We start from the raw sequence: 25312 nt of genomic DNA, 5'->3' as shown, positions 1-25312 counted from the left end.
CTATTTGAATATGCTTTACTTCTTTCTCTCGTTTGATTGCCCTGACCAGAACTTTCATTAAGTTGTTGAACAGGAGTGGTGAGAAAGGACATCCTTGTCTTGTGCTGGTTTTCAAGGGGAATGCTACCAGCTTTTGCCCATTCAGTATGATGTTGGCTGTGGGTTTGCACAAATGGCTCTTGTTGTTTTGAGGTGTATTCCTTCAATACATAGGTTATTGAGAGTTTTTAACATGAAGGAATGTTGAATTTTATGGAAGGCCTTTTCTGCATCTGTTGATATAATCATGTGGTGTTTGTCTTTAGTTCTGCTTATGTAATGAACTACATTCACTGATTTGCATATATTGAACGAACCTTGTATCCCAGGGAAGAAGCCAACCTGATTGTGGTGGATAAGCTTTTTGATGTGCTGCTGGATTTTATTGAGGATTTCTGTGTTAATGTTCATCAGGGATACTGGCCTGAAGTTTTCTTTTTTTCTTGTCTTCTGCTAGCTTTGTGGTTTGTTTGGTATTGGTTCTTAAGTTCTTTTAGTTGTGGCATTAGGTTGTTAATTTGAGATCTTTCTAGCTTTTTGATGTGGGTATTTAGTGCTATAAATTTCCTCCTTAACACTACTTTAGCTGTGTCCCAGAGATTCTGGTACATTGTCCTTTTGTTCTCATTAGTTTTAAAATTCATATGATTCATTATCTTTTTGTTCTCATTAGTTTTAAAATTCATATGATTCATTATCTTTTTGTTCTCATTAGTTTTAAAATTCATGTGAAACCAAAAAAAGAGCCCAAATAGCCAAGACAATCCTAAGCAAAAAGAACAAAGTTGGAGTCAACATGCTACCCAACTTCAAACTGTACTACAAGGTTACAGTAAAGAAAACAGCATGGTACTGGTACAAAAACAGACACATAGACCAATGGGACAGAATAGAGAACTCCTTGCTGGAAGGACCCTTAGAAGCAGACTGCTCCAATGCCCTGCCTGATTCCTTACCTTTGTAGTTTTTCTCTTCCTAGAGCTGGAGCTACTTGTCCTTCTGGTAAGCTGAGCCTCTGCCCAAGTTCCAGGAATGATGCTGTTTCACTGGGTCTCCTGAATCCCTACACAGTGGCAGCCCTTAGCTGCTGGAGCGCGAGGACAGGTACAGCTCTCTCACAGTGGGATACAACACTACAGGACAGATGCAGACCTGAGGGGCAACGGGCTTATCCTCAAAACAGGGAGACAGACTGGCTAAGAAATGAATACACAAGGAAAAATTATGTTACTTCCCAGGGCTTACTTGTCCTATGCTTTCTACCTCCATGACCACGCTCAGACTGCCTAAAATGCTCTGCTCTGTTTTGCTAACTCCAAACCTGTTCATTCTGCAAACACTATTTCCTCTTTGATCTTCCTCAGCTGGAAGAAAGTCCATTTTCTCACTGTACTTTTGTTTTTTAGCATATCTGAGACCAGTGATGCTCCCTCACTCCACAAATACCTAATTGAGGATCCACTCTATGCTGAGTACTGCATCTGGCACTGGGGACACACTAGGGATGAAAGGTACAGACTTAGCCCCTTATTATGGAAATGACAGAACAGTGAGAAGGCAGATATGAGTCAAGTCATCACACCATTAAACATTATAAAGGGGCACCTGGAATCAGTCCTACAAGGAACAGGTATGTGGTATTCTGAGAGTTATGAAGCTGCCTTGGGGAAGTGACAATTGATCTGAAATCTGAAGGCTGAACAGAAATTAACTACATGAAGAAGAAAGAGAAGGCCATTCCAGGCAGAAGACACAACACATCAGGGAAGCAGTGCCTGGAGAGAGTAGGGTATCTGCAAGACTCTGAAAGGAAAGCAGTGGCTGGAAAGGAGCACGAGGTCTGGGGCTGGCCAGAGTGGAGAGGTGGGCCAGAGCCAGGGAATGCAGGGCAAATTCAAAGCCCCGACCTTCATCCCAATAGCTAACTGTGTGTCCACTCCACTTGCCCTTATCCCTGAATAACTTAGTGACTCTAAGTTCCTCGGGGATCCCTCACCCTTTAAGAATCTTGGTTCCCTCTACCAGACCTCTGCATTTAGGACTACATGAGAAGTGTTAGCTATAATGTTGAGCTACAGACACACTTAAGGATAAAAATAAAGTACATTCCCGATAATGGGGATGTGGAATCCCCTCCTTGAACAAAGAATTAGGGCTTGGAAAGAGGAGAGGTTGAGATATAAAACCATCTTTTTGTTTCTCTTTAATATATATACTCAACCAAAGTGAACAATGCCACTTGTCAGTCAGCAAACGACCAATGTGAAATGTCCACAAACACATGCACTAAGTCTAACAGACTTCAATCTGGGACTTTGAGATTCCTTGGCAAGTTGGAGTGGCTCAGCTGTAAGGGGTGGCAGAGGTCTAGAGCTTACAGAGTGGCAATGTCTATATCCCCCACAGTGGCTTGCATAGGTGCAATAACTGATCATAAATGTTAAACAGAATTCTAGGATATTGAGAACCTTTATGTAATCAACAAATGCATGTAGGACCCTTTTCTGGACTTTTGTCAGTGAGGAGGCAGAACATGGTGAAGAAGCATTGGCTGAGATGTAGAAGGGTAATTTCTTCTCACTCTAGCTCTGTCACAAAGGCACTCCTGGGCCCTGGAAACCCTTTCAAGCCATCATAAGCCCCACCTTCATTGCAAAATGTGATGATATCACCTTAAGTGTATTCATAAGAAAGGCAGAAGTCGAAGGATAATCAAAAATTATTTTTATATTTAAAATATAAATACGGCTACCGATTGAATACTCCTAAGTGAAATAACTACCTGGAAAATGCCTGAAGAAGGCACGATGCTGGAGCCTGACGTGACACACACCATCTCTCACTAAGTCCAGTGCTGCCAGTTTCTCTCCCAGTGCTGGAAAGAACTGCTGTTGAGTTAACTGAACACCAGATGAGGTTCCTGGCTTGCATTCAGAAGCCATGTTGTAACAAAAAATGTACCTTCTCTTTAAACACTGAAATCACATTCAGGGAGGTGAGATGCTTCTGTTCTAAGCAGCACATCGTGCTGAGATAATAGTACCAGATGTACATCTCCCATTTCCCCAACTGCTGTTTTTCCACCTGCTAAGAGTAGAAAATTGTACCTCCTCAGCCCTACTTGCTTCAAAAGGATTCTGTAAGAATAAATATGGGTGCATGTTATCTTTGTAACTTTACAAAGTTTACAAACTTTGCAAAGCCCAAGTCAGTGAAATAAAATCTCCAAAATCAAGTTACCATGTCAACACTAAGTTTTATGTGGCCAACATTTACATTAATGTAGCATCAGTATATATATATAAAACAGTAGAATCACAAGGCTACGAGTATTTTTGGGAGAACCCAGCTCAATTCCCAACCCAATGTAGAATCCCAATCTAACATAAAGGGAAGAGTAGCTCAGAGACAGGAAGCTCGCTTTTTAACTAGGTGACCTATTCTGTTGCACTTAAACATTTTTCATTGAGTGATTTGACATCTGCTTCTGCAGAACTTTCTCTCACTGACTTTGGTAATATCTTTTGCAGCCACACAAAATATGTATTTTTCCATGTGATAACACCTCAGATGCTTAAGGGCAGCACTCATGTCTCCTCTTCTCACTGGACACTGATACCAAAGAAGTTCTCATTTACCATCCAAGGCATCTACCTCCACATATGCAAAATGTATCAGTGTCCCCATTACCAGGTGGGAAGGAGAGTGTAGCCTGCCTATATGTGAGGTTCCTCTACTGCAAAAACTCTTTTCCATCCTGGAATACTAGCTGAAAATCCAGAGTAAATTTAACATAGGGCTACCAATTGAATAGTCCTAAGTGAAAATTTCAGATGTGTTCTGACCCAGAATATGAACGAAAAAAAGGAACAAAAGCATTTACTTAATTCTACAAAAAGGAATTCAATTTCTAAAGCTCTCCATCATTTAAACATTTGAAATTGCTCCAGGGCTTGTGTTTGGGATTGTGCAGTCATGCCGCCCCTGGAATTCACTTCTGAAGGATCCAGATTGAGCAGAATCAAGATACTGGGATTTATGATTTCTAATAAACTGAGATAATGAGGAATGTCACAGCTATTTCTCAAAAACACTATAACCTGGTGAACCCATTAACCTTGACATAATTACAGTTGACTCTTGAATGATACAGGTTTGAACTGTGTGGGTGTGTGGGTCCACTTCTATCCCGATTTCTTCTTCTGCCACCAAAGGCAGCAAGACAAACCCCTCCTCCTCTTCCTCTTCAGCCCATCCAATGTGAAGACAATGAGGATGAAGACCTTGATGATGATCCACTTCCACTTAATAAATACAACTGTATCTTCCCTTTCTTATGACTTTCTAACATTTTCTTTTCTCATTTGATTGTAAGGATATGGTAGATAATACATTTCACATACAAAATATGTGTTATCTATGTTATCAGTATGGCTTCTGGTCAACAGTAGGCTATCAGCAGTTAAGTTTTTGAGCAGTTAAAAGTTACTCGTGGATTGTGAATTATGCAGGAGTTGGTGTCCCTAACCCTTGCATTGTTCAAAGGTCAACTAAAAGGGCAGACTAAAGTCATCTCCCGAATAATTCTCACAGCTCCTAAACAAAAGGAGTCTCCTAAATTTTCCTGATTGCATGGTTCTTAAAAGAACAATGGCTGAGTAATTCCACCAGTCATATACTTCTCTCTGTTATCTATCCTGATCACTCTCTGGGCTTTGCATGTCTTGGATGTATAGAATATATAGGCTGGGATATATACTGTGAAATCTGTTTGTGAATTGCTAAGAGCTGACAAGTTTAAAAATACAGTGTAGGAAAATTACTCATGGTTGTGGAGGAGGATGGGGAAAAGTGCCAAATGGGCTTTTAATGAAGCTGTCTCAGTGTGAACATATGTAAAAATAACTTAGATATAGACATTATGATGAACAAAAAGGATCTAGCTAAGTTTTCAAGAAAACCTATAGGTACACAAGATCCTGGTGATTTATATGTAGGATGAACAGCTTATTCATGAAGGACCATTTTGTTTCCTGTTAGTGGACCAACATACTTGGCTCCCCAAAATCACTCGAACTAGACAAAACATATCAACACATTAGTCAGAAATATAGCTTTATTATCATAATATTTCATAATCTAAAAACTTCTTTAATTCTGGGAACAGAATATTCCAACTTCTGTACAACTGACTGGCCCTGCAGAATACTGGAAAACAGTGTCTAAGCAACTTGAACCTTGCAGGTAACAATCTGTAACCTAGTTTGAGAAAAAGGGAAAAACAAGAAAAACAGTTCAAAGGAAGATTTCTTCCCTACAAAACAAATAAAATTAAATCTATTCTCCAGTTTAACCTTGAACATAGTTTCCCAGAAACTTTGGTGATTTCTTCAAAAAAGCAACTGCCTTACCTCTAAGGTCAACCGCCCATGTGGACAAAGAAAATATTTAAAAATAAGACACAAACGGTACATGGCACATAGCTCAGGCCATGGTGTGTTAAGTGGAATATGCTTTAGAGTAAGCCATCTCCCATGTTTTGACACTAAATTTATGTCTCTAAGGAAGCACAACACACATAACACATTTTTTTATATGGCGGTCAAAATTTAGTGGGAACTTAAAAAAAATTTTAATAAACAAATCTCAAAATAATTTGTCTTGTGAAATACAGAGTAGGATGACATTATGGTACTTTCTGAAGATCACAGGGTACCACTGTCAAAGAGAGTTGCCATGCCCTCCAGGTATGTTAGATGAAAATCCAAAATGTCAGTTACTTTAAATAAAACAGAAACAAGTTGTCATTGTACACACGTTACGGGACAAAGATCATGCAATAGAACTAACGAGTCATGTTTTCAGTATGTAAAAGGCTAAAGTGCAATCATGGTATAAGCATCAATAATAAATAACTTTAGAAGAGGAAGTTAATTCTCCAAATTAATAATAATTATAACATTACATTTTTACAATATTAGCCTAAACAGTGATATTCACAGCAATGTTTTTCCCCACTTGATAGCTGCCGATATATCACATGAATGATCCACCCCCATAAGCCAAAAGTCAAAGTGAAGATTCAAAAATGAACATTTTCACTATAGTAGGTTCAAAATGTTTGTACAATGATAAGTTACTGGCATTTTAAGTAACTGCTTTATTACCTATTTTTAATGCACTGCTAATTTGATGCTTATTGCAATAACAATCATAATTCTGCCAATGTTAATTAGGTTACAGTTTTTTTAAAATAAGAGAATTCAGTTTACATGAACAAACATATCTAGTTTAAAAACCACCCACCACAAACACACGCTTTCTCCATGGATATTTAAAAATAAATTATTAATATACTTAACATACATATTTTGTATGTGTTTTATATATATGTATATATGTATATATTTGTGGACAAAATTATTCCTGTTTTCAGAAGACTGTCAGCACTTGTAAACTCTGCATGAAACCTGATGATATTGCTAAATTTAAGGAAAAAATAACATGGAAATTCATTCTTGAAGAAAATCATACAGCAGGAAATTTTTAACAGATAGCTCTTTGTGGAAAAAAAGCCATTTTAGGGAGGGAAGGAGGGGAAGACAGTGTCAGAATCTGGCTCCTACATGCATTGTTTATTTCAGAAATTACTTTAGAATGCAACATACAGTGAACACTTTAGATACTTGGTTGAAAGATACCTGAAGCCTTAACAGGGCACAGAAGCAGCAGGAGGCCAAGTGAATCACTCAGTGGAAAAGTTAAGCCAGCGAAGAGAAAGTCATGCCCACAATAGACAGAGAGAGGGCCACTGACACTGTCTGGGAAGCAGATCTTAGGAAAAGGCTTGGCGACACTTGCAGTGCTTCCAGGATGGTCATGATGCACCAGGCATGCAGTCCACTGTCATTCCAACCACCTAGACACCGAGCCCACACTGGGTGCAGATCAAAAGAGGGTTTTACTGGGCTCCCCAGCCATATCCACAGAAGCAGCTATTAAGATAGAGGCTGGCAGTGTGGTCTGCAGGTGTGGAATACTCAGCCAAAGAAGACGGCAGAGGTGTACCAAAATCTGAATAAACATGCATGTAGGCCACCAAAAAACCTCAATCAAACAAACAAGCTGAAAGACACTCTGTCGAAATGAGAACTGAAGTCTGACTGAATGAGTCCCTGGGGCAACCCAGAAATTGAAATCTTGACTAACCAGAATACTCAGGGAATGGGAATCCTTATTTTGGAGGCTTTCAAATGAACTGAGGGGAAGGTTATACTCAAACACAACTATCTTCATTTTACTGCTATGAACAGAACTTTACCCTCCCATTCCTTGCCTCACACTTTGGAGAGCAGTGGGCACAGATGACTTTTCTCCCTAGGCCTGACATATCGTATGGCCTTGGGCCTGAAAATTAATGACCACTGCATAGAAGCCCAGAGGCCAAGACTGCCGGAGACTGGATCAGTTACTTTAGAGGTTAGGGCTTCAAGATCGATTTAACGTTTTTATTTTTTCTGTAATTTGCAAGCTTCTAAAAGGGGGTCATCATACAATTCTGGTTCACTAAGATTCCCATTTGCTAAGCTCTGGTTAATCAAGGTGCTTGCCTGTGTTATGCCCTTGGCTCTTCCAATGTGTCTTACTATGGAATGTTTCCAGAAAGACATTACTGCTGGCCCCTGGAAGAATGTTTCCCAAAGCCCGGCGATAACTGGTCCAGCAACACCCACCCTTTTAGATGATGTTCACAATGGCTGTTGGCTTTTTTTTAGCCATTTTGGGCCTGATGTTGCCTTTGCGGCCAAACCCCAGGAGCTCCCCTTTCTTTGGAGGTCTGCAGAGGTCTCTTGAGGACTCAGCCTGTTCGTGAATGGCCTTGCCAGGCTGCATGCTGGCTCTGTCATCCTTGGCCTTTTTCAGGTAGTTCCTTCCCTTTGGATGGAAATGGGCCTTGAGATCAGGGTGGTTACACACCGAATGCGGGTGCCCTCGGCTTCTACAGATGGTTGGGGGGAATGGAGAAGAAGTGAGCAGAAAGAAACATCTCTTTAAAATCTTAAAAGAATAACTACTCATGGCACAATCTCTCCTATATGCTACAGTGGTGACAATGCTACCCCAAAGACAAATCATATATATGGGTATTTTTCTTCCAAAAATTCCTGTGGCCCCCATGAAATGATCACATGGTACTACATTCCCAGGGAGATATTACTAGTCCTATTTACAGTGATAAGACTGAGGCCCAGGAAATGTCAATGACTACTCAGAATAATACATATAGTTGGTCTATGGAGAAGACGGGACCAAAACCCATGTCTCTTGACTCTTTAAGTGATGACTAGAGGACTCAGACAAATTCACTGCATAGACGTTGTAAAGCATATGACTCCCAGTATGAATTTACATAAACAATGTAATACATGAACTACATTAATAGTACTATAGAGTTGTTAGGACCACACTATACCTCAATAAGAAAAAGTTACACTATATAATAGTCTAAAAATACTCCTCCAGTACCATCATACTGGCATATACTAATAGACTAGTAGCATACTGAAAAGTCACATCAACTTTTCACAAAGTTAGGTATACAGGCAGGTCAGTTTTCACTTAAGCCTTTCAAATCCATTCGTAGTATAGATATCATATAAATTAGACACGATCCCACATAAAATGCAATAGGAAAACATACAATACAAACATTACCAAATGGTCCAAATATAAAAAGACATACATACAGGCATTTGGGTTTCCTATTTGAGGAGATGTCTGTAAGCTAAAGGAAAACAAATAAGAAAAAATGTTACTGCATTTGAAGGCCGGATTTGGTTTTTAAAAGATTTCTTGTATTTTCTAAAAAAAACTGCATTCCCATTCAGGGAGTCAGTGACTGTTACTGATAGCGTGACCCGCAGCACCATCCATCGCATCGGTGAACAAGAATGTCTCATGCTCAGCCTCTGCTTGCTTACTCCAGGAGCCTCTGTGGGCATTTGTTCTGAGATTGCCAAGAAGTCTATGTCAGCAGATCTCAAAAATCTCAAACACTCAAAAGAGCCTCCCAATAGAGCAACATTAGAAGAAATAGGTTTTCAAATACTGGAATGCCTTTGCATCCTCATAGTTTAGCTCCCACTTACAAGTGAGAACTTGGTTTTCCATTCCTGAGTTACTTCACTTAGAAGAATGTCCTCCAGCTCCATCCAAGTTGCCATGAAGACCATTATTTCATTCCATGTTATGGCTGAGTAGTATTCCATGGTGTATGTATACCACATTTTCTTTATCCACTCATTGGTTGATGGGCATTTAGGCTGCTTCTATATTTTTGCAGTTGAAAATTGTGCTGCTATAAACATGTGTGTGCATGTGTCTTTCTCATATAATTTACTTCTTTTCCTTTGGGTAGATACCCAGTAGTGGGACTGCTGGATCAAACAGTAGTTCTATTTTTAGTTCTTCAAGGAGTGGGGTAAGGGATAAAAGACCACATATTGGTATAGTGTACACTGCTCGCATGATGGATGAACCAAAATCTCAGAAATCACCACCACAGAATTTATTCATATAACCAAACACCACCTGTTCCCCAAAAACTACTGAAATAAAATACAAACATACATACATACATAAAAATAAAATAAATATATAAAATTCAAAAACCTGGAATGATCTGCCATGATTTCTTGACTGAATCAAGCTGTATTTGCAGCTAATCTATAGCTATGGCCAGATTATCACAATGTATCAACTAAGGGGAACACTGACATAAAAGGCTTCTTGCCTATAATACATCATTTCTAAATCGAAAGAACATGGAGAACAACCCCACAACTCTCCCTGAGTCCGTCTATCATCCAGATAACTTCCCACTCCTAATAATTCATGCAATAAAACATCTGCATGCACTTTTGTGGCTGGGCTTGAAATATTCTCATCTGCAGAATAAATTGATAATTATCATTTTGTGATAGAGATGTCACCATCCAGTTTATAGGCAGATGCAGTATATTTTCATCCTCCTGATCCTGATCTTCCTCATGTAGCTTTCACTAGAATAAGTGTTATCACATTAGCAGGCAGACCGACAGAAGAGAAACAACAACTAAAATGTGGAGAAAAGCCCACCTTGGTATTTGGGCCAGTGTGGCCAAGACACGTGTCCCTGCTTTACTAAAATAATCTGAAAACCCAAGCTCAGGCTAACAGGATCACTGCCCATATTCTTCTGTCTGGAGCAAGTTACAAAAGAGGTTCCTTAAGAAAAAAAAAAAAAGAAACAAAACGAGGCTCATGTCATGAGGAGGCAAGATGGGATTCTTGTGTTCTGTAATTTGACACAATCAGAACTCGGCAATATTTTGACCCTGCTCATGTAGGCTGTGTTTGGCTTGAGATTAGTAAATTGTAACAGAAAAAGGCACCATCCTCACATGATGTCCCAAAGATTATGCAACATACAAAGAAGGTGGGACAGATGGCTCCGGCAAACGCCAGGCTGACAGCTTCTGAGGACCCTGAAGGCACTGGCATCAACTTTCTTGCTCTCTACCCCACCATCACCAATAAGTATTTCTCAGCTGGGCTCCTTCAGTGAATTTTAGTCAATGTCTAAACTGTAAAAATAAATGGGGTTTTTCTTCCTTTAAATCTTTCCTCCTTTTTTTTTTTCATTATTAGGGAAAAACAAAATGTGTTCACTTTACTGTTTGTATATATGTAAGTGGCAGTTTAATGATTTGTTGCATACATATGTATACATACTACCCTTTGGAATTTTATGCACAACTGAGAGAGAGAGAGAGAGAGAGAGAGAGAGAATGAATACGTGTGTATGTATGCTTCTGTCCCTAAGAAAAAGGCCAATAGTGTTATCATATGTTCAAAGTGATCTCCAACTTCAAAAATGTTTTTAGAACTACAACCTTAGTGACAATGAATGTCACTAATGGACCCTGCTGGGACCTCAAGAAATGAAAGGACTTTACTGTGTCTTAATGAGAGGGAAATGCGTGATAAAGATGAGTAAAGATGAGTCATGAAGCTCACATAAGGGTACTACAAATTGTGCATGTCTAGATGTCACATACCAGGTCAAATACTGACCACATAACAGGCAGGATTAATGCTCACAGCCACCCTAGGAGGTAAGCATCATCATTCCAATTTTACAGATATGGAAACTAAGGTAGCAGAGTTAAGTAACTGATTTGACACCTCAGTGCTTTACCAGTGATAGGGCAGGCTTTCAGATCCAAGTTAGCAGACTCCAAGCCTGAGCAAGCCTTCACTCTGTACTGTCTTCTTTAAAAAGGATGTGTTTGTGTATATAAATATAAGAGCAAAGAAGTATGTACACAATAAATTAAGTGGAATCAATGGCTGGACTGGAATTTCTCCAAAGATCCTGTAAATGATGAGGTTTAGGGTGGAGGCCTGGGCTTATCATCACAGCCACCACAGAGTTTCCTCTGCTGTCCCTGTGAACACAAAAGGCCACTGTTCCTCCTGGCCCCTTTGGCCTCAGATAGGAAACCTTCCCACTTAGCTCATCTACTTCCATTTTCTCCTAGTCCAATGCTTCTGTCTTCCTTTTAATTAGGGAGAGGAGGATATTAAGATGAGGATCAAGAGAGCCTTTGATCACGTTCCCAGGTTGGAAAAATATAAATAGCTTTGTACCAAAAGCCAACCTAACTATAGGTTTCTCTAACTCTTATCCAAAATGCTTAGGACCAGAAGTGCTTCAGATTTAGAATTTCAGAATATTTGCCAGTTCAACAACCCTAATCCAGATATATGAAAACCAAGCATTTCCTTTGAGCATGACCCTGGAACACTCAAAAAGTTTTGGACTTTGGAGCATTTAGAATGTCAGATTTGGCCGGGTGTGGTGTCTCACACCTGTAATCCCAGCACTTAGGGAGGCTGAGGTTGGCAGATCACCTGAGGTCAGGAGTTTGAGATCAGCCTGGCCAATATGGCAAAACCCCATCACTACTAAAAATACAAAAAGATGAGCCAGGTATGGTGGTGGGTACCTGTAATCCCAGCTACTTGGGAGGCTGAGGCAGGAGAATCACTTGAACCCGGGAGGCGGAGGTTGCAGTGAGCAAAGATCGTGCCATTGCACTCCAACCTGGGCAACAAGAGCAAAACTCCACCTCAAAAAAAAAAAAAAAAAAAGGAATGTCAGATTTTTGGATTAGGGATGCTTAGCTTGTAATATACATTCACCTATAAAATAAGAAGCCATGTCTTTAATATCTTCCAGTACCAAATCTGGCCTCCTAGGATATCTGTGGCTATAGAGACAAAGAGTAAGTCAGATGCTTTTAACAAAGAAAGTTTTGAATAATATCTTTGGCCCAGCTTAGTAAAGGTATAGACAGCCCAGAAACCCAGGCTTCTGAAGCCTCAGCCCTACAAGGACAGCTTCTCATCCCAGTGCACTGCAGAATAGGCAGAAGCTTTTAACTCTACTCCCCACTCTCCCCTTCTTGCTTGCACACCTGAGCTCCCTCCTTCAGAACAATGAGGAATACCATCCCCAGCCCGGCTCTCACTCTCTCCACTAAGGCTGCACTGCAAAAACAGTGCCGATTCCCTCCCTGTCTTCTCTTCCCTCTTTTTCTCATTACCACCTCTAGAGAGCAGTGAAATTCCTAGATTGATATGTAAGTTGCTTCTTTCTAAGGTGACTTATAGCATTAAGAATCTTCTGTGCTATGGAAAAATTTTCTTTCCCTCACACTTAGTGCCTTTGCTGAAATAATGTTTTGGCATCTGTATCTTTTTCCCTCAATTCCCTTAAGCATTTATGTTCTTGTTCACCTGGCTGATTTCTAAAAATATAATATGCTTATGCAGATATTTTATCTTTATGCTCTGAAAAATGCTGTCGAATTAGACACAAAGTGACCTACTATCCCATCTGTCAAAATCACTTACACAACTGATCAAATGGAAGGTCATAAAACAGCTTGGTTAATCTTATTTTAAGTGTTGCATTATGTCCTATAAGTTGCTAAATCAGGAATAGCAGTAATTGATTTAACACATATTTTTGTGGTGCAGAACTTATTGGTACTAAGGAAACTGCTCCCAGTGAGGAGGGAGACACAATTACTGCATAAGCAAATGAATATAATTTCACATAGTGCTAACTGCCGCAGGTTGAATATCCCTAATCCAAATATCCAAAATCCAAAAGCTCCAAAATCTGAAACTTTTTGAGGGCCAACATGACCCTCCAAGGAAATACTCATGTTGGAGCATTTTGGATTTCTGATTTTGGATTAGGAATGCTGAACCAGTAAGCCGAATGCAAGTATTCCAAAATCTTAAAAAATGTGAAATCTGAAACATTTCTGGCCCCAAGTACTTCAGATAAGGTATACTCAACCTGTATGACAATGAAATAGACTGTTATAAGAAAAAATGGCCTACAGCGCCTACAGACTGTCTCATAATGTGGCTATTGTCCAAAGAAGAGTTAAGAGCACTAAACATGGAAACAAGGGGAAGCTACATCTGCCTAATCCTTTCAGAAATCAAATACCTCATTCTTGGTCTTCCTAGGGCAACATATCCTCCCTTCAACCCTCAGACAGTTCCCTCACCACAGCCTGATCATGCCCCACTCACACATCTCTAAATTAGAGCTCTCGTCTCTAAATTTCTTGCTATATTCTAACTGCACTTGATTTTATTTGAATTAGTCAATTTTTCCTTCAGTAGAGCAAGTCTGTGAAGGCAGATCATAACGTATTTGGAATACAGAAGGTACAAACATAAATATTTATTAATTTCCCACCATTTGTATATGTATATATGTATGTATACATTTTTGTGCATGTATTTATGTGTGTATATGCATGCATATACATGTACATTTGTGTGTAGTGCATACATATGCACAGTCATGTACTATAAAACAATGTTTCGGTCAATGACAGACTGCAAATACGAGAGTGGTACCATAAGATTATAATAAAGCTGAAAAATTCCTATCACTGAGTGACACCATAGCTGTTATAAGGTCGTAGCACAATGAATCACACATTTGTGGTAATGCTGGTATAAATGAAACTACTGTGTTGTCAGTCACATAGAAGTATAGCACATACAATTACGTACAGAGCATAATACTTGATAATGACAATAAATGACTATGCTACTGGTTTGTGTACTTACTCCACTATACTTTTTATCTTTTTATTTTAGAGTGTACCTGTTCTATAAAAATAAAATGTTATCTGGAAAACAGCCTCAGGCAGGTCCCTCAGGAAGTATTCCAAAAGAAGGCATTGTGACCATAGGAGATGACAGCTCAATACAAGTTATAGCCTCTGAGGACCTTCCAGTGGGACAAGGTGTGAACAGGGATATTGATAATCCTGGCTATGTGTGTATTTGTGTCTTAGATTTTAACAAAAAAAGCTTAAAAGTGGAAAATTTTTAAATTATAAAAACAGAAAAAAAAAGCTTATTGAATAAAGGACATAAGAAAAATATTGTTGTACTTCTCTGGTATAAAAATAGGCACATAGACCAATGGAACAGAATAGATAACCCAGAAATAAAGCCAAATACTTACAGCTAACTGATCTTTGACAAGGCAAATGGAAACATAAAGTGGGGAAAGGCCACCCTTTTAAACAAATGGTGCTGGCATAATTGGCAAACCATATGTAGAAGAATGAAACTGGATAATCATCTCTCACCTTATACAAAAATTAACTCAAGATGGATCAAGGTCTTAAATATAAGACCTGAAACCATAAAAATTCTAGAAGATAAAATCGGAAAAACCCTTGTAGACACTGGCCTAGGCAAAGATTTCATGACCAAGAACCACAGAGCAAATGCAACAAAAATAAAGAGAAATAGATGGGACTTAATTAAACTAATAAAACTTCTGCACAGCAAAAGAAACAATTAGCAGAGTATGCAGACAACCCACAGAGTGGGAGAAAACCTTTGCAATCTATACATCCAACAAAGGACTAATATCCAGAATCTACAAGGAACTCAAAGAAACTAGCAAGAAAAAAAAATCCCATCAGAAGTAGACTAAGGGCATGAATAAACAATTCCCAAAAGAATATATACAAATGGCCAACAAACATACGAAAAAATGCTCAACATCACTAATGATCAGGGAAATGCAAATCAAAACCACAATGTGATACCACCTTACTCCTGCAAGAATGGCCATAATTTAAAAAAAAATTTTAAATATATGTTGGCAGGGATGTGGCAAAAAAAGAACACTTTCATATGGCTGGTGGGATTGTAAACTAGTACAAGCACTATGGAAAACAGTGTGGAGATTTCTTAAATAACTAAAAATAGAACTACCATTTGATCCAGCAATCCCAATACTGGGTATCTACCCAGAGAAAAATAAGTCATTATACAAGAAAGATAATTTCACACATGTTTACAGCAGCACAATTTGCAATTGCAAAAATATTGAACCAGCCCAAATATCCAAGCCCGTTAATCAACGAGTGGATAAAGAAATTGTGATTTATATATACCGTGGAATACCACTCAGCTATAAAAAGGAAATAAATAATGGCATTCTCAGCAACCTGAATGGAATTGGAGACCATTATTCTAGGTGAAGCAACTCAGGAATGGAAAACCAAACATCGTATGTTCTCATTTGTAAGTGGGAGCTAAGCGATGAGAATGCAAAGGCATAAGAATGATACAATGGACTCTGGGGTCTCAGGGAGTGGAGGAGGAAAGGGTGGGGGGAGTGTGAGGGATAAAACACTACAAATTGGGTACAGTGTACCCTGCTCGGGTGATGGGTGCACCAAAATCTCAGAAATCATCACTAAAGAACTTATTCATATAACCAAACACGACCTGTTCCCCCAAAACCAATGGAAATCAAAAATTAAAAATTAAAAAAAAATTCTACATAAGGCTTATGTTTTAAGCTGTTATTACTAGTCAAAAAGTTGAAAACAATTTAAAAGTCTATAAGAAAAAAGTTATAGTAAGCTAAGGTTAATTTATTGTTGAAAGAAAAGTTCTACACAAATTTAGTGTAGTCTAAGTGTACAGTGTTCATAAAGTCTACAGTAGTGTACAGTAATGTCCTAGGCCCTCACATTCATGTACCAGACACTCACTGACTCACCCAGAGCAAATTCCAATCCTGCAAGCTCCATTCATGGTAAATGCCCTATACAGCTATACCATTTCTTACCTTTTATGTCGTATTTTTACTACACCTTCTCTATGTTTAGATACATAAATACTTACCATTGTGTTCCAATCACCTACAGTGCTCAGTACAGTAACATGCTGTACAGGTTTATTGCCTGGGAGTAATAGTCCATACCACATAGCCTAGGCATGTAGTAGGCTATACCATGTAGGTTTGTGTAAATAAGCTCTATGATGTTCACACAATGACAAAATTGCCCAACCACACATTTCTCAGAATGTGTCACATTGTAAAGCAACACGACTGGATATAATCTTGCATGTACATATCTGACTAGAAGATCCAAAATGCTACCCAACTTTTGATTACATTATTTGGCATGATGTGAAATAATGGCTGGCTACGTCTCTTTAAAAATGTTCAACTTTCATGCCAAAAAAATAAACTAAGCAAAAGAGGTGAGCAAAAACAATGTTAAAGGAGAATGAATGGGCTTCCTTTCTTCCTCCTTGCCTTCCATTGTTTTCTCTGAGATTCCTTTTGGCTGAGTATAGGAGGATTTCATAGGAGTTAGCTCTGGATGACTTATAATTCTAAATATGAAAATGTCAATGCCACATTTTAATTTTAGAATTCCTAGCCATCAAAGTCAGGTAATGCTCAGATAAGTTAAGAGGCCAAAACAACTTAGAAAGCACTGAATCCAACCCCACCATTTTACAGAAGAATTATAGGCCCAGGAAGACCAACTATCTTGCCCAGTAAGAAGCAGCTTAAGAACAAACTGGAAGCCAGGCATTTTCAGTCTTTTTCACCTCACATCTTGGTACCATAACCTCATACCCCAATCCTCTTGAGAGCACAGGATGAAAGAAGACAGCAAAAAGAGGCTCAGATAGTCCCTCCAGCCACAGCTAGTCAGGGCTAGACACTCTCATGGTTTCCCAAGGAGGAGACAGAGAGAGATCAAGTGGGGGTGGGATTTCTCCCTTAGAAGTGTCTCATGTAGAAGACCACAGACACCCACCCAGAAAATAACACATATGTTACATGGATGAGACTGCTTTGCATATAGTGCCTAAAACCTCACAGATGTCGCAAACTTCCTTCCAGTCTTTTTTTTGTTCTGAAAGTTCTGGGGCTTCTATCACTGAGCTGCGCTAGGGCCAAGTGTACATGATTACAGCAAGCACCATGCAGGACCTCCTTCATTTCTTTCCATCCTTCCTCCCTTCCTCTCCCGTCTTCCTTCTTTTTATCCACCTGCCTTTCATTTCATTCCTTCTTCTGGACAAATAGTTCTATTATTTAATCATGTTGGCTTTTCACACTGGCTTCCAGAAAGCCCTAAGTAAACTTTTAAATCATCCAATAGCAACCCTGCTAATCTTTTCATCAGCATAAATGTTTCTTATTTTTCTTTTCCTTATACTACAGCCCATTTGCTGTGGGGATGGAAGCAGTAAAAAAAAAAAAAAAAAAAAAAAAAAAAATCATTTAAAAATCTTCTAGGATGGAAGTAAGCATAAATAAAGTTCAATAAGTAATGAAAATGTTATAAATAAACCACTTTGGGGTATCCAAAATCTTTCTTTGGCTTTGTTGTTTATACCACCAAGGAAACTGTAGAGAAGGCAAATATGATGACCTGCCTCCCCACCTAGAGTACAGTTATTTGTGCCTCCCTCTGCCCTCCAAAGAGACCAAGGGAATCCTGATCAAGCCACTTATGAGAACCTGAATCTTTATCCACATCCGGGGATCTCATCTGGGCTCTAGGTGTTTCTTAAAATCCTGAAACAATATGCAAAACTGTATGCAGGAATCAACCCTAGAACTATCACCTGTGAATCTTTCAGTCTTTTTGAAAATCTACGTAAAGAATTTTAACCTATAGAGAATGCTGAACAGTGTTTGCGTCCCTCATTAAGGAAAAAATGTAAATGTGGTTTGATCTTATTTTACTGAATTTCCTAAGATTCTCTTGAAGAGCTCTAAAACATGATAGTAACTTCTGAGCTACTTGAACATCAAAACTGAAATGAACGATTTCTTTGGATACTTCAAACTCTGCTATTTTACAAATTTAAAAATATATAGATTTTTACCAACTCAGCATGGTGTGGAGTGGGAGGGCAAAGACAGACTGGAAATGGCACATGCAGCCTTTACTTTATTTCCAGGTGTCCTGGACTCCTGGGTGACATTACCACAAGATAGGCACGGCCCAGGCAGTGCTCTCAAATGGTGTCTAGAGAGTCCCTGCAAGTCACTCTGCTCCCTTTTCTCTGTCCTCAGCCCATTCTCACCAACCAGAGGGACCTCACACTTGGTGGCAGGCCCGGGATGACTCACCACGTGCCCGCTGAGGTCACGGCGGAAGCCGGAGGCCTGCTGGCTCTGATAGTACTCCAGCTGCTTCTCTGCCAGTTCTACCCGCTGTAACAGATTCTCAATAAAGTCCTGGAGCCGGGCTTTCCCTTGAACCTCCTTCTCAGCTGCCGCTTCCAGGAAATGGTTGAATGTGACAACTTCTCTGCGAGGCAAAAATGTCAGAACACAAAATGGAAATATGAGGCAAGGAATTCACTCATTCAACACATATTTATTGAGTGCCTACTATGTGTCAGTTACTACCCAAGGCAGTACTCCATGGCAATGATGAGAGAGATAATCACCCCTTAGTGATTACATTTAGACATCACATTTTAGTAGAGGAAGATAATCACTATAAAACATACAAATAAATATATGTCAGATATATGTCATAGGTGCTAAGAAAATTGCAACTGGATGCAAGGGGACAGTGACAGAGGAAGGAAAGGAGTGAGGAATATTCTAAAAAGCAAAGTTAGAAACGACCTTTTGAATAGGGTAACATTTGAACAGAGACCTGAGAAAGCCCGGAGGAAGAAGCCATGCAGGGGTTTAGGAAGAGCAAACCAGGGGCATGCAGGTGGGTCTGAGGTACAGCAAGGGGCTCTACATGGAGGAGGGAGCCAGGTAGGGCCTCACAGGTCACTGTGAGGCTTCAGGTTTTTACGAATGAGATGGGAAACCATTGGATGTATTGCTTTTAAGACAAGCTCTGACTTGGATTTTTAAAGTCTGGCTATTAAGAGAGAAAACTCTACAGGGAGGGAAAGTATAGGAGCAAGAGGCCAAGCTGAGCACCAAAACAGCACATCCAATGTCATCTTACCCAATAGTATATTTTTGAGCTAAGAACTAAACAACCCATACAGCTACCTCGAGGTCAACCCAAAGACCACTGGGAAAACTATTCTAGTATGGACATAAGAGAAGTAATGCATGAGTCATCCTTCCCTAAGAAACTGAGCAAAATACTTCAACTAATCTTTTATCTACATAATTCACAAGTACATTACAAATCCTGAAAAATTCTAATAACTTCATTACCACCTTATATTTTCCTTTCATTTTTTATGAAAACAGTATTTTTTCTGATTTATAAACAATATAAGCTCTTTATTTAAAAAATTCAAATAGGGTCAGGCACGGTGGCTCATGCCTGTAATCCCAGCACTTTGGGAGGCAGAGGCAGGCAGATCATGAGGTCAAGAGATTGAGACCATCCTGGCCAACATGGTGAAACCCTGTCTCTACTAAAAATACAAAAATTAGCTGGGTGTGGTAGCCCACGCCTGTAGTCCCAGCTACTCGGGAGGCTGAGGCAGGAGAATCACTTGAACCTGAGAGGCAGAGATTGTAGTGAGCCTAGATGTGCCACTGAACTCCAGCCTGGCAACAGAGCGAGACTCCATCACAAAACAAAACAAAACAAAATTCAAATAGCACATTAGACACATAAAAAAGGAAAGATCACCTGAAACTCCATTATCCTGAGACCACCACCATTATCTTGGTAGCCATCCTCACGAGCATCACACTCATCTCCAAACACACCCACCCAAGCACGCACACACACAGTTTTCCTTCTTCTCCCACCTTGCCCTCACCTCTCAATTCCCCTCTCCGCACCCTCTTTCCCAGGCCAAGGACCCAGTAATCACCACTATGAATAGGTGTATGTTGCCACTGTTCTCTCTACCCTATTGTCTTTACTCATTAAGAAGCCAAGAATATCCTTTCAGTCATCATCCTTGTATGTTCTACCAGTCCCACTGGAGCTAACAAATTCCGTAATTTTACTATCTGTTGGATAGTATTTCCTTTACGTGTCTCCAAAATCTCTTTCAATCTTCATGGAATGGCCTCTCATTGTTTTTGCCATGTTCAACTTACACAAGATTCTAAAGACTCTACTCTCTGTCCTTTCAGGCTCTCTCCATTTTGATTCGTGAACCCTAATTTTTGTTTAACTTGATTCAGTTGTTCTAGACAGTCAATTAAATTCATTGACTTTTCTGCATCTTCTCAACCTCCACTTGATCTTTATTTTCCATTGAGCTTTATAATTTCTTGAGAGTAGAACTTTAGGGAAGTCTGGCTAAAAAGTCAGAATTTTACATAAGATCTTTGCAAAACAGCTCGTAACTTCCAGCTCTTTTCTTCTGTGCTAATAGTCAGGTGCCACTTTTACAATTAGTGAAGATTTTACTCTCACATATTATATCACACTTGGCCATACTGAAACTTTTCTGACACTTCCTATAGAATCACACATCCCTGCAAAACTTTGGGAATTACATATTTATAAAAACAGGTAACAGGCTGGCTCTAATAATGATTCAGTTAAAGAAATGCTAGTGATATCAGCCCCCATTTTTTCTAATTTCCTATCCAGGATCGAACATAAACCCTAATTCCATAATAATTCTATCATCTTTCAGTAGCTAAGAAATATCCACACAAAATAAATGAGTTCTTTTGGAAAAGAATTTTTTTCATCATCAAGTTTCAAGTTTATTTACAGATGTTTCCATCTCAGCCCTCAATAGAAGGTGTGTACTTTTCAAGGTCCTCATTATTCAGGCCAAGAACACAAGCCAATTCTTAAGCTCTACCATCATTCACTTTGATCTGCCTCCTACATGAGCCACGAACCTTAACTAGCAGCAAAGGAGGGGCGGTTCCATATGAATGTACCCCCAGCCCTTTCATGGTTCTTGCTTATAGTTTAGGTCCTTTGGGATGGTGTATTCTGGAAACACACCACAGGAAAATGGCTACTACTTCTTATTTCCAACATTTAGGCTTCAATTCATTTGGGTCTGAGAATCCAAATCTCTACAAGCCTGTTGTAGAGATTTCCTGGGTGATATTTAGGATAACTGAATGATGAAACTGTCTCCAAACTGTACTTATAGGACAAACAACCAAAAGTTAAAAAAAAAAAAAAGGTACCATTTTAAAAAATTCATTTTGGTTGATATTTCCTATATTTATTTGATTATAGAAATGGTTCACATATATTAAGGAAAATATAAAAATTGACCTATTGGAGGATTCAACTGGGCAGGGATGGAATCAGCTTTTGTTCTCTAAGTCCAACACTCAATATAATTGTGTTTGACACACAATATTGAATAAGTATTTGTTGTAATTAATGTTTATAAAGGACAAGGAAGAAACTAAAAATGACCCAAAATCCCACCACTCAGAAGTAACTGCTGTCAACATCCAGTATATTTTTTCCTGTCTTTTATCTCTGCGCCATGCGCATTTTTTTTTTTTTTTGACAGAGTCCCACTCTGCTGCACAGGCTGGAGTGCAATGGCGCGAACTCGGCTCACTGCAACCTCCGACTCCCTGGTTCAAGCAATTCTCTTGCCTCAGCCTTCCAAGTAGCTGGGATTATTACAGGTAACCGCCACAACATCCGGCTAATTTTTTTGTATTTTTAGTAGAGACAAGGTTTCTTCATGTTGGCCAGGCTGGTCTCAAACTCCTGACCTCAGGTGATCCACCCTCCTCGGCCTCCCAAAGTCCTGGGATTACAGGTGTGAGCCACTGCGCCCGGCCTCTGTGCACATTTACTATTCCAGGGCTTTCATGCTATACAGTCTAGCATATGCGAAGGCAGCAACATTTGATGGTTTAATCTCAGGGGATTAGCATCCCAAAAGCAAGAGAACAAATCTGAATGCAACACCTTTATGATTGTGGCTGTATTTTTAAATCATATAATATTTTGCTACTGGTTCCATATGAAACTTTAAAAAATTAATATTAATGATGACAGTATTAATTTTAATAGGATCCTGGAATGTTATGCCATGTTATAGAAAAGAAAGATCTTTTTTCTAACTTCTCTCAACCAATTATCTTGTGTCCTGAAGCTGAAAGGTTAATACACTCTGTATTTTTCAACCAACCTGCCACAAACTGCTAAACTAATTTTTGTAGATGTATTACATCAACTAGGGCAGGAAAAAAAACAGTTAAAACAAGCCTGATGATACACTGTGGTTTTGTTTTAAAAGAGAAGTTAAACACAAGACAAAGACTGAAGAATTTCATTATACCAAGATTGTGTAGGGTATCTTTGTTAGATGAAAAAGGTATTAAAACCAAGTGACTAATTGTGGAATATCATGTGTGTACATCTCAAATCCACCTTTCATTCACATCCTGTTCAATCTGGATGAATATCCAGAACCACCTCTTATTTTCTCACAGAATCTTGGGGTTTTCTGAATGGAAAAGAAAAATGGTTAAACACATTGCATTTGTAACCTCTTTCATAATTATACTCCAAACAGTAAAATATCCATTCAAAGTGCAGATAGACCAATAGATTTCAATGTAAGAAAGTACAAAATGTTCACTGATATGGTTTCATATCCCACATTGCAATGACTCTTTAAGTAACTACCAACTGTCACATTTGGCACAGCATCAAAGCAAAATAGCCACGATTATCTGAGAAGGCTATTAAAATATCCCTCCATTTTCCTACTACATATCTGTGGGAGACTAGATTTTCTTCATCTGTTTCAACCAAAACAACAAATTTGCAACAGACTGAATGTGGAACTACCAAAGTCCAGCTGCCTTCTATTTAGCCACACATAAACTTTTAAAACAATACCATTCTTTTCACTAAATTATTTCTGTGAAAATAGTTACTTTTCATAAAAATAAGTTATTTATATTAGCATGTAATAGATACACATAGTGAGAGAATCAGACAATGAAAGAAGGAAATACTGAAATAAACACGTAATTACAAAGCTAGTTAAGTGTGACTAAGAAAAAGAATAATATGATGCTATCGGACAGAACAGTAGAAGACTTGTGTGGTTTTATTTCTAGTTCTCAACCCTGTGACTCAGACTACAGTGAGAAAGCTGGAAGGCCAGATGAGAAGATAAGGGCCAGCCTGAGTGAAACTCAATCAGGGTGTGGGTACAGACCAGCCTTGGGGAAATTTAACTGGTTCTAAGCCACTTCCGGCCCCATCTTTGACTTCTTCTTTATCAAAAAAAAAAGGCTAAATATTATTAAATCTGAGGTTTCAGGCTTCAGTAGAAAATATGCTTATTTAAAGCAATATTTGACACTAAAAAAAAATACCAGTACAGTATAAGAAACTGACCTTGAAGTTCATTATTATGCAGAATGATTTCCAGATCTGGAAATCTGTCAGACTGATAGGCATCCAGAAACCAACACAGTAGAAGGGGAGCAATGAGTGAAAAAGCCCCTTCCAGACAGCCAAAGCTTCAGTTAGAAAAAATATCCATTCACATATGCACTCATTCATTTACAGGATGACCATATAGTCTGAAAAAATAGATAGTATTATTTCATTTTTTATAGATGGAATCCTCTCAATTACTTCTTCTGAGATGGGTTAAAGACAGGTTAATTCAGAAAAGTCAAAGACATGCTATCATGTGACCAACACACCCTAGAAGCATGTGCAGAGATTAATGCAAATGTGTGTTCATGCACTGTGGTGCTCACTGCAATTTTGCAAAGGCATTGAACTATGCATTTGAATGAGTGACAACACACTGATCCTATCATCTTTTATAATCTACTATCCACAAACCATTTCTTACGTCTGTTTTAACTTCCTTCATTTCTGCATGGAGCCACACTTACTTTTGGATATGCTGTTCTCTCTGCCAGGGTCATTCCTCCTCCTCTTCCCAAGACCCCACAATTAACTATCAATTAACTGTCTCTCTAGCCTCAGACTCTCTTGCTAGGGAGTATTCTCAGACACACGCCCAGGTGTACATGACATGTTTTATTGTGTTTTCTACAGAAATTTGTACTCTATCACCATGTGAATGGCACACATCACAATGAACCAGTGTGCCATTTCCCCATTTGACCATTATATCGGTGAGTTCAGGGACTCTGTGTGCTCCTTCACTGTCTGCAGGTACCCCCTGTACCTAACCTGAACCCAGTACACAATACAGGATCAATGCATTTCTGCTGAATTAAAGAAATGTGCAACTATATCTCTATTTGAAAATCATTAACCAACACAGAGATTCTTAAGTTTCTCTTTTCCTTTTTCCAGACAAGTACTGGGGCATGAAACCAATGAGTAACCTACGGATACCTCCTACAGGAGTAGGGAGGTGGGATCTAAAATTGATGCCTCTCTATTCTTAAACAACACTTTAACATCAGCTTTTCCTCCCAAAGGCAAAGCTCTACCAAGTTATTTAAATTTCATTTTACATGACTGATTTATGAACCTCTTCAGAGGAATATGAAATGGTAAAAATACCTCTGGCTAAAAATAGTCTAGCTATTGATCACAGAGCACCTCAAACAGACCACAGTGTCAGCCACAAGGCAAATCCCAAAGCAGGATTCAACCACCTCTGAGCACAGGGAGCTTGCCTGCGAACCCAGAGCACAGAGTCAGCTCCTGCATTCTCTCTGGGGCCACACAGGCCTGAATCTGCAGCAACTGCAAGTCTGGAGGCATGGCCCATCTTTACTTTCATTGGCCCTTAACTCTAATGAGAAAATCAAACTATTCTCATTGGTTGTAAGTTGACTAATACTATATTCTGAGTCCCAAGGGCCTAGAGCAAGGGTGTGGTAGGGGGAAGGGGAGTGGAGAAAAGAGGAGAATATGCAGAGACAGAAATCAAAAACTTTCCTGCGTTTCCAAATTTT

At 39.1% G+C, this 25312-nt stretch overlaps 1 protein-coding gene across 1 annotated transcript in view; it reads right to left on the bottom strand.

The window, feature by feature from the left end:
* Positions 1 to 5141: 5141 nt before the first annotated feature.
* The window catches only part of ZNF365 (zinc finger protein 365), a 28122-nt gene continuing 7951 nt past the window's right edge, over positions 5142 to 25312 (bottom strand). Inside the window, exons 3-5 of the mRNA XM_012445759.3 lie at positions 18593 to 18773; positions 8787 to 8824; positions 5142 to 8038 (exon numbers count right to left, since the gene is read on the bottom strand). Coding sequence (XP_012301182.2) covers positions 7777 to 8038; positions 8787 to 8824; positions 18593 to 18773 — 481 coding nt within the window. The 3' untranslated portion in view covers positions 5142 to 7776. The remainder of the gene's footprint in view (positions 8039 to 8786; positions 8825 to 18592; positions 18774 to 25312) is intronic.

This window comes from Aotus nancymaae, unplaced genomic scaffold (assembly GCF_030222135.1).
Source record: "Aotus nancymaae isolate 86718 unplaced genomic scaffold, 86718_ANA_hifiasm-v0.15.2.pri h1tg000010l, whole genome shotgun sequence".
Taxonomy (NCBI): Eukaryota; Metazoa; Chordata; class Mammalia; order Primates; family Aotidae; genus Aotus; species Aotus nancymaae.
This window is presented reverse-complemented; position numbering and strand designations above follow the sequence as displayed.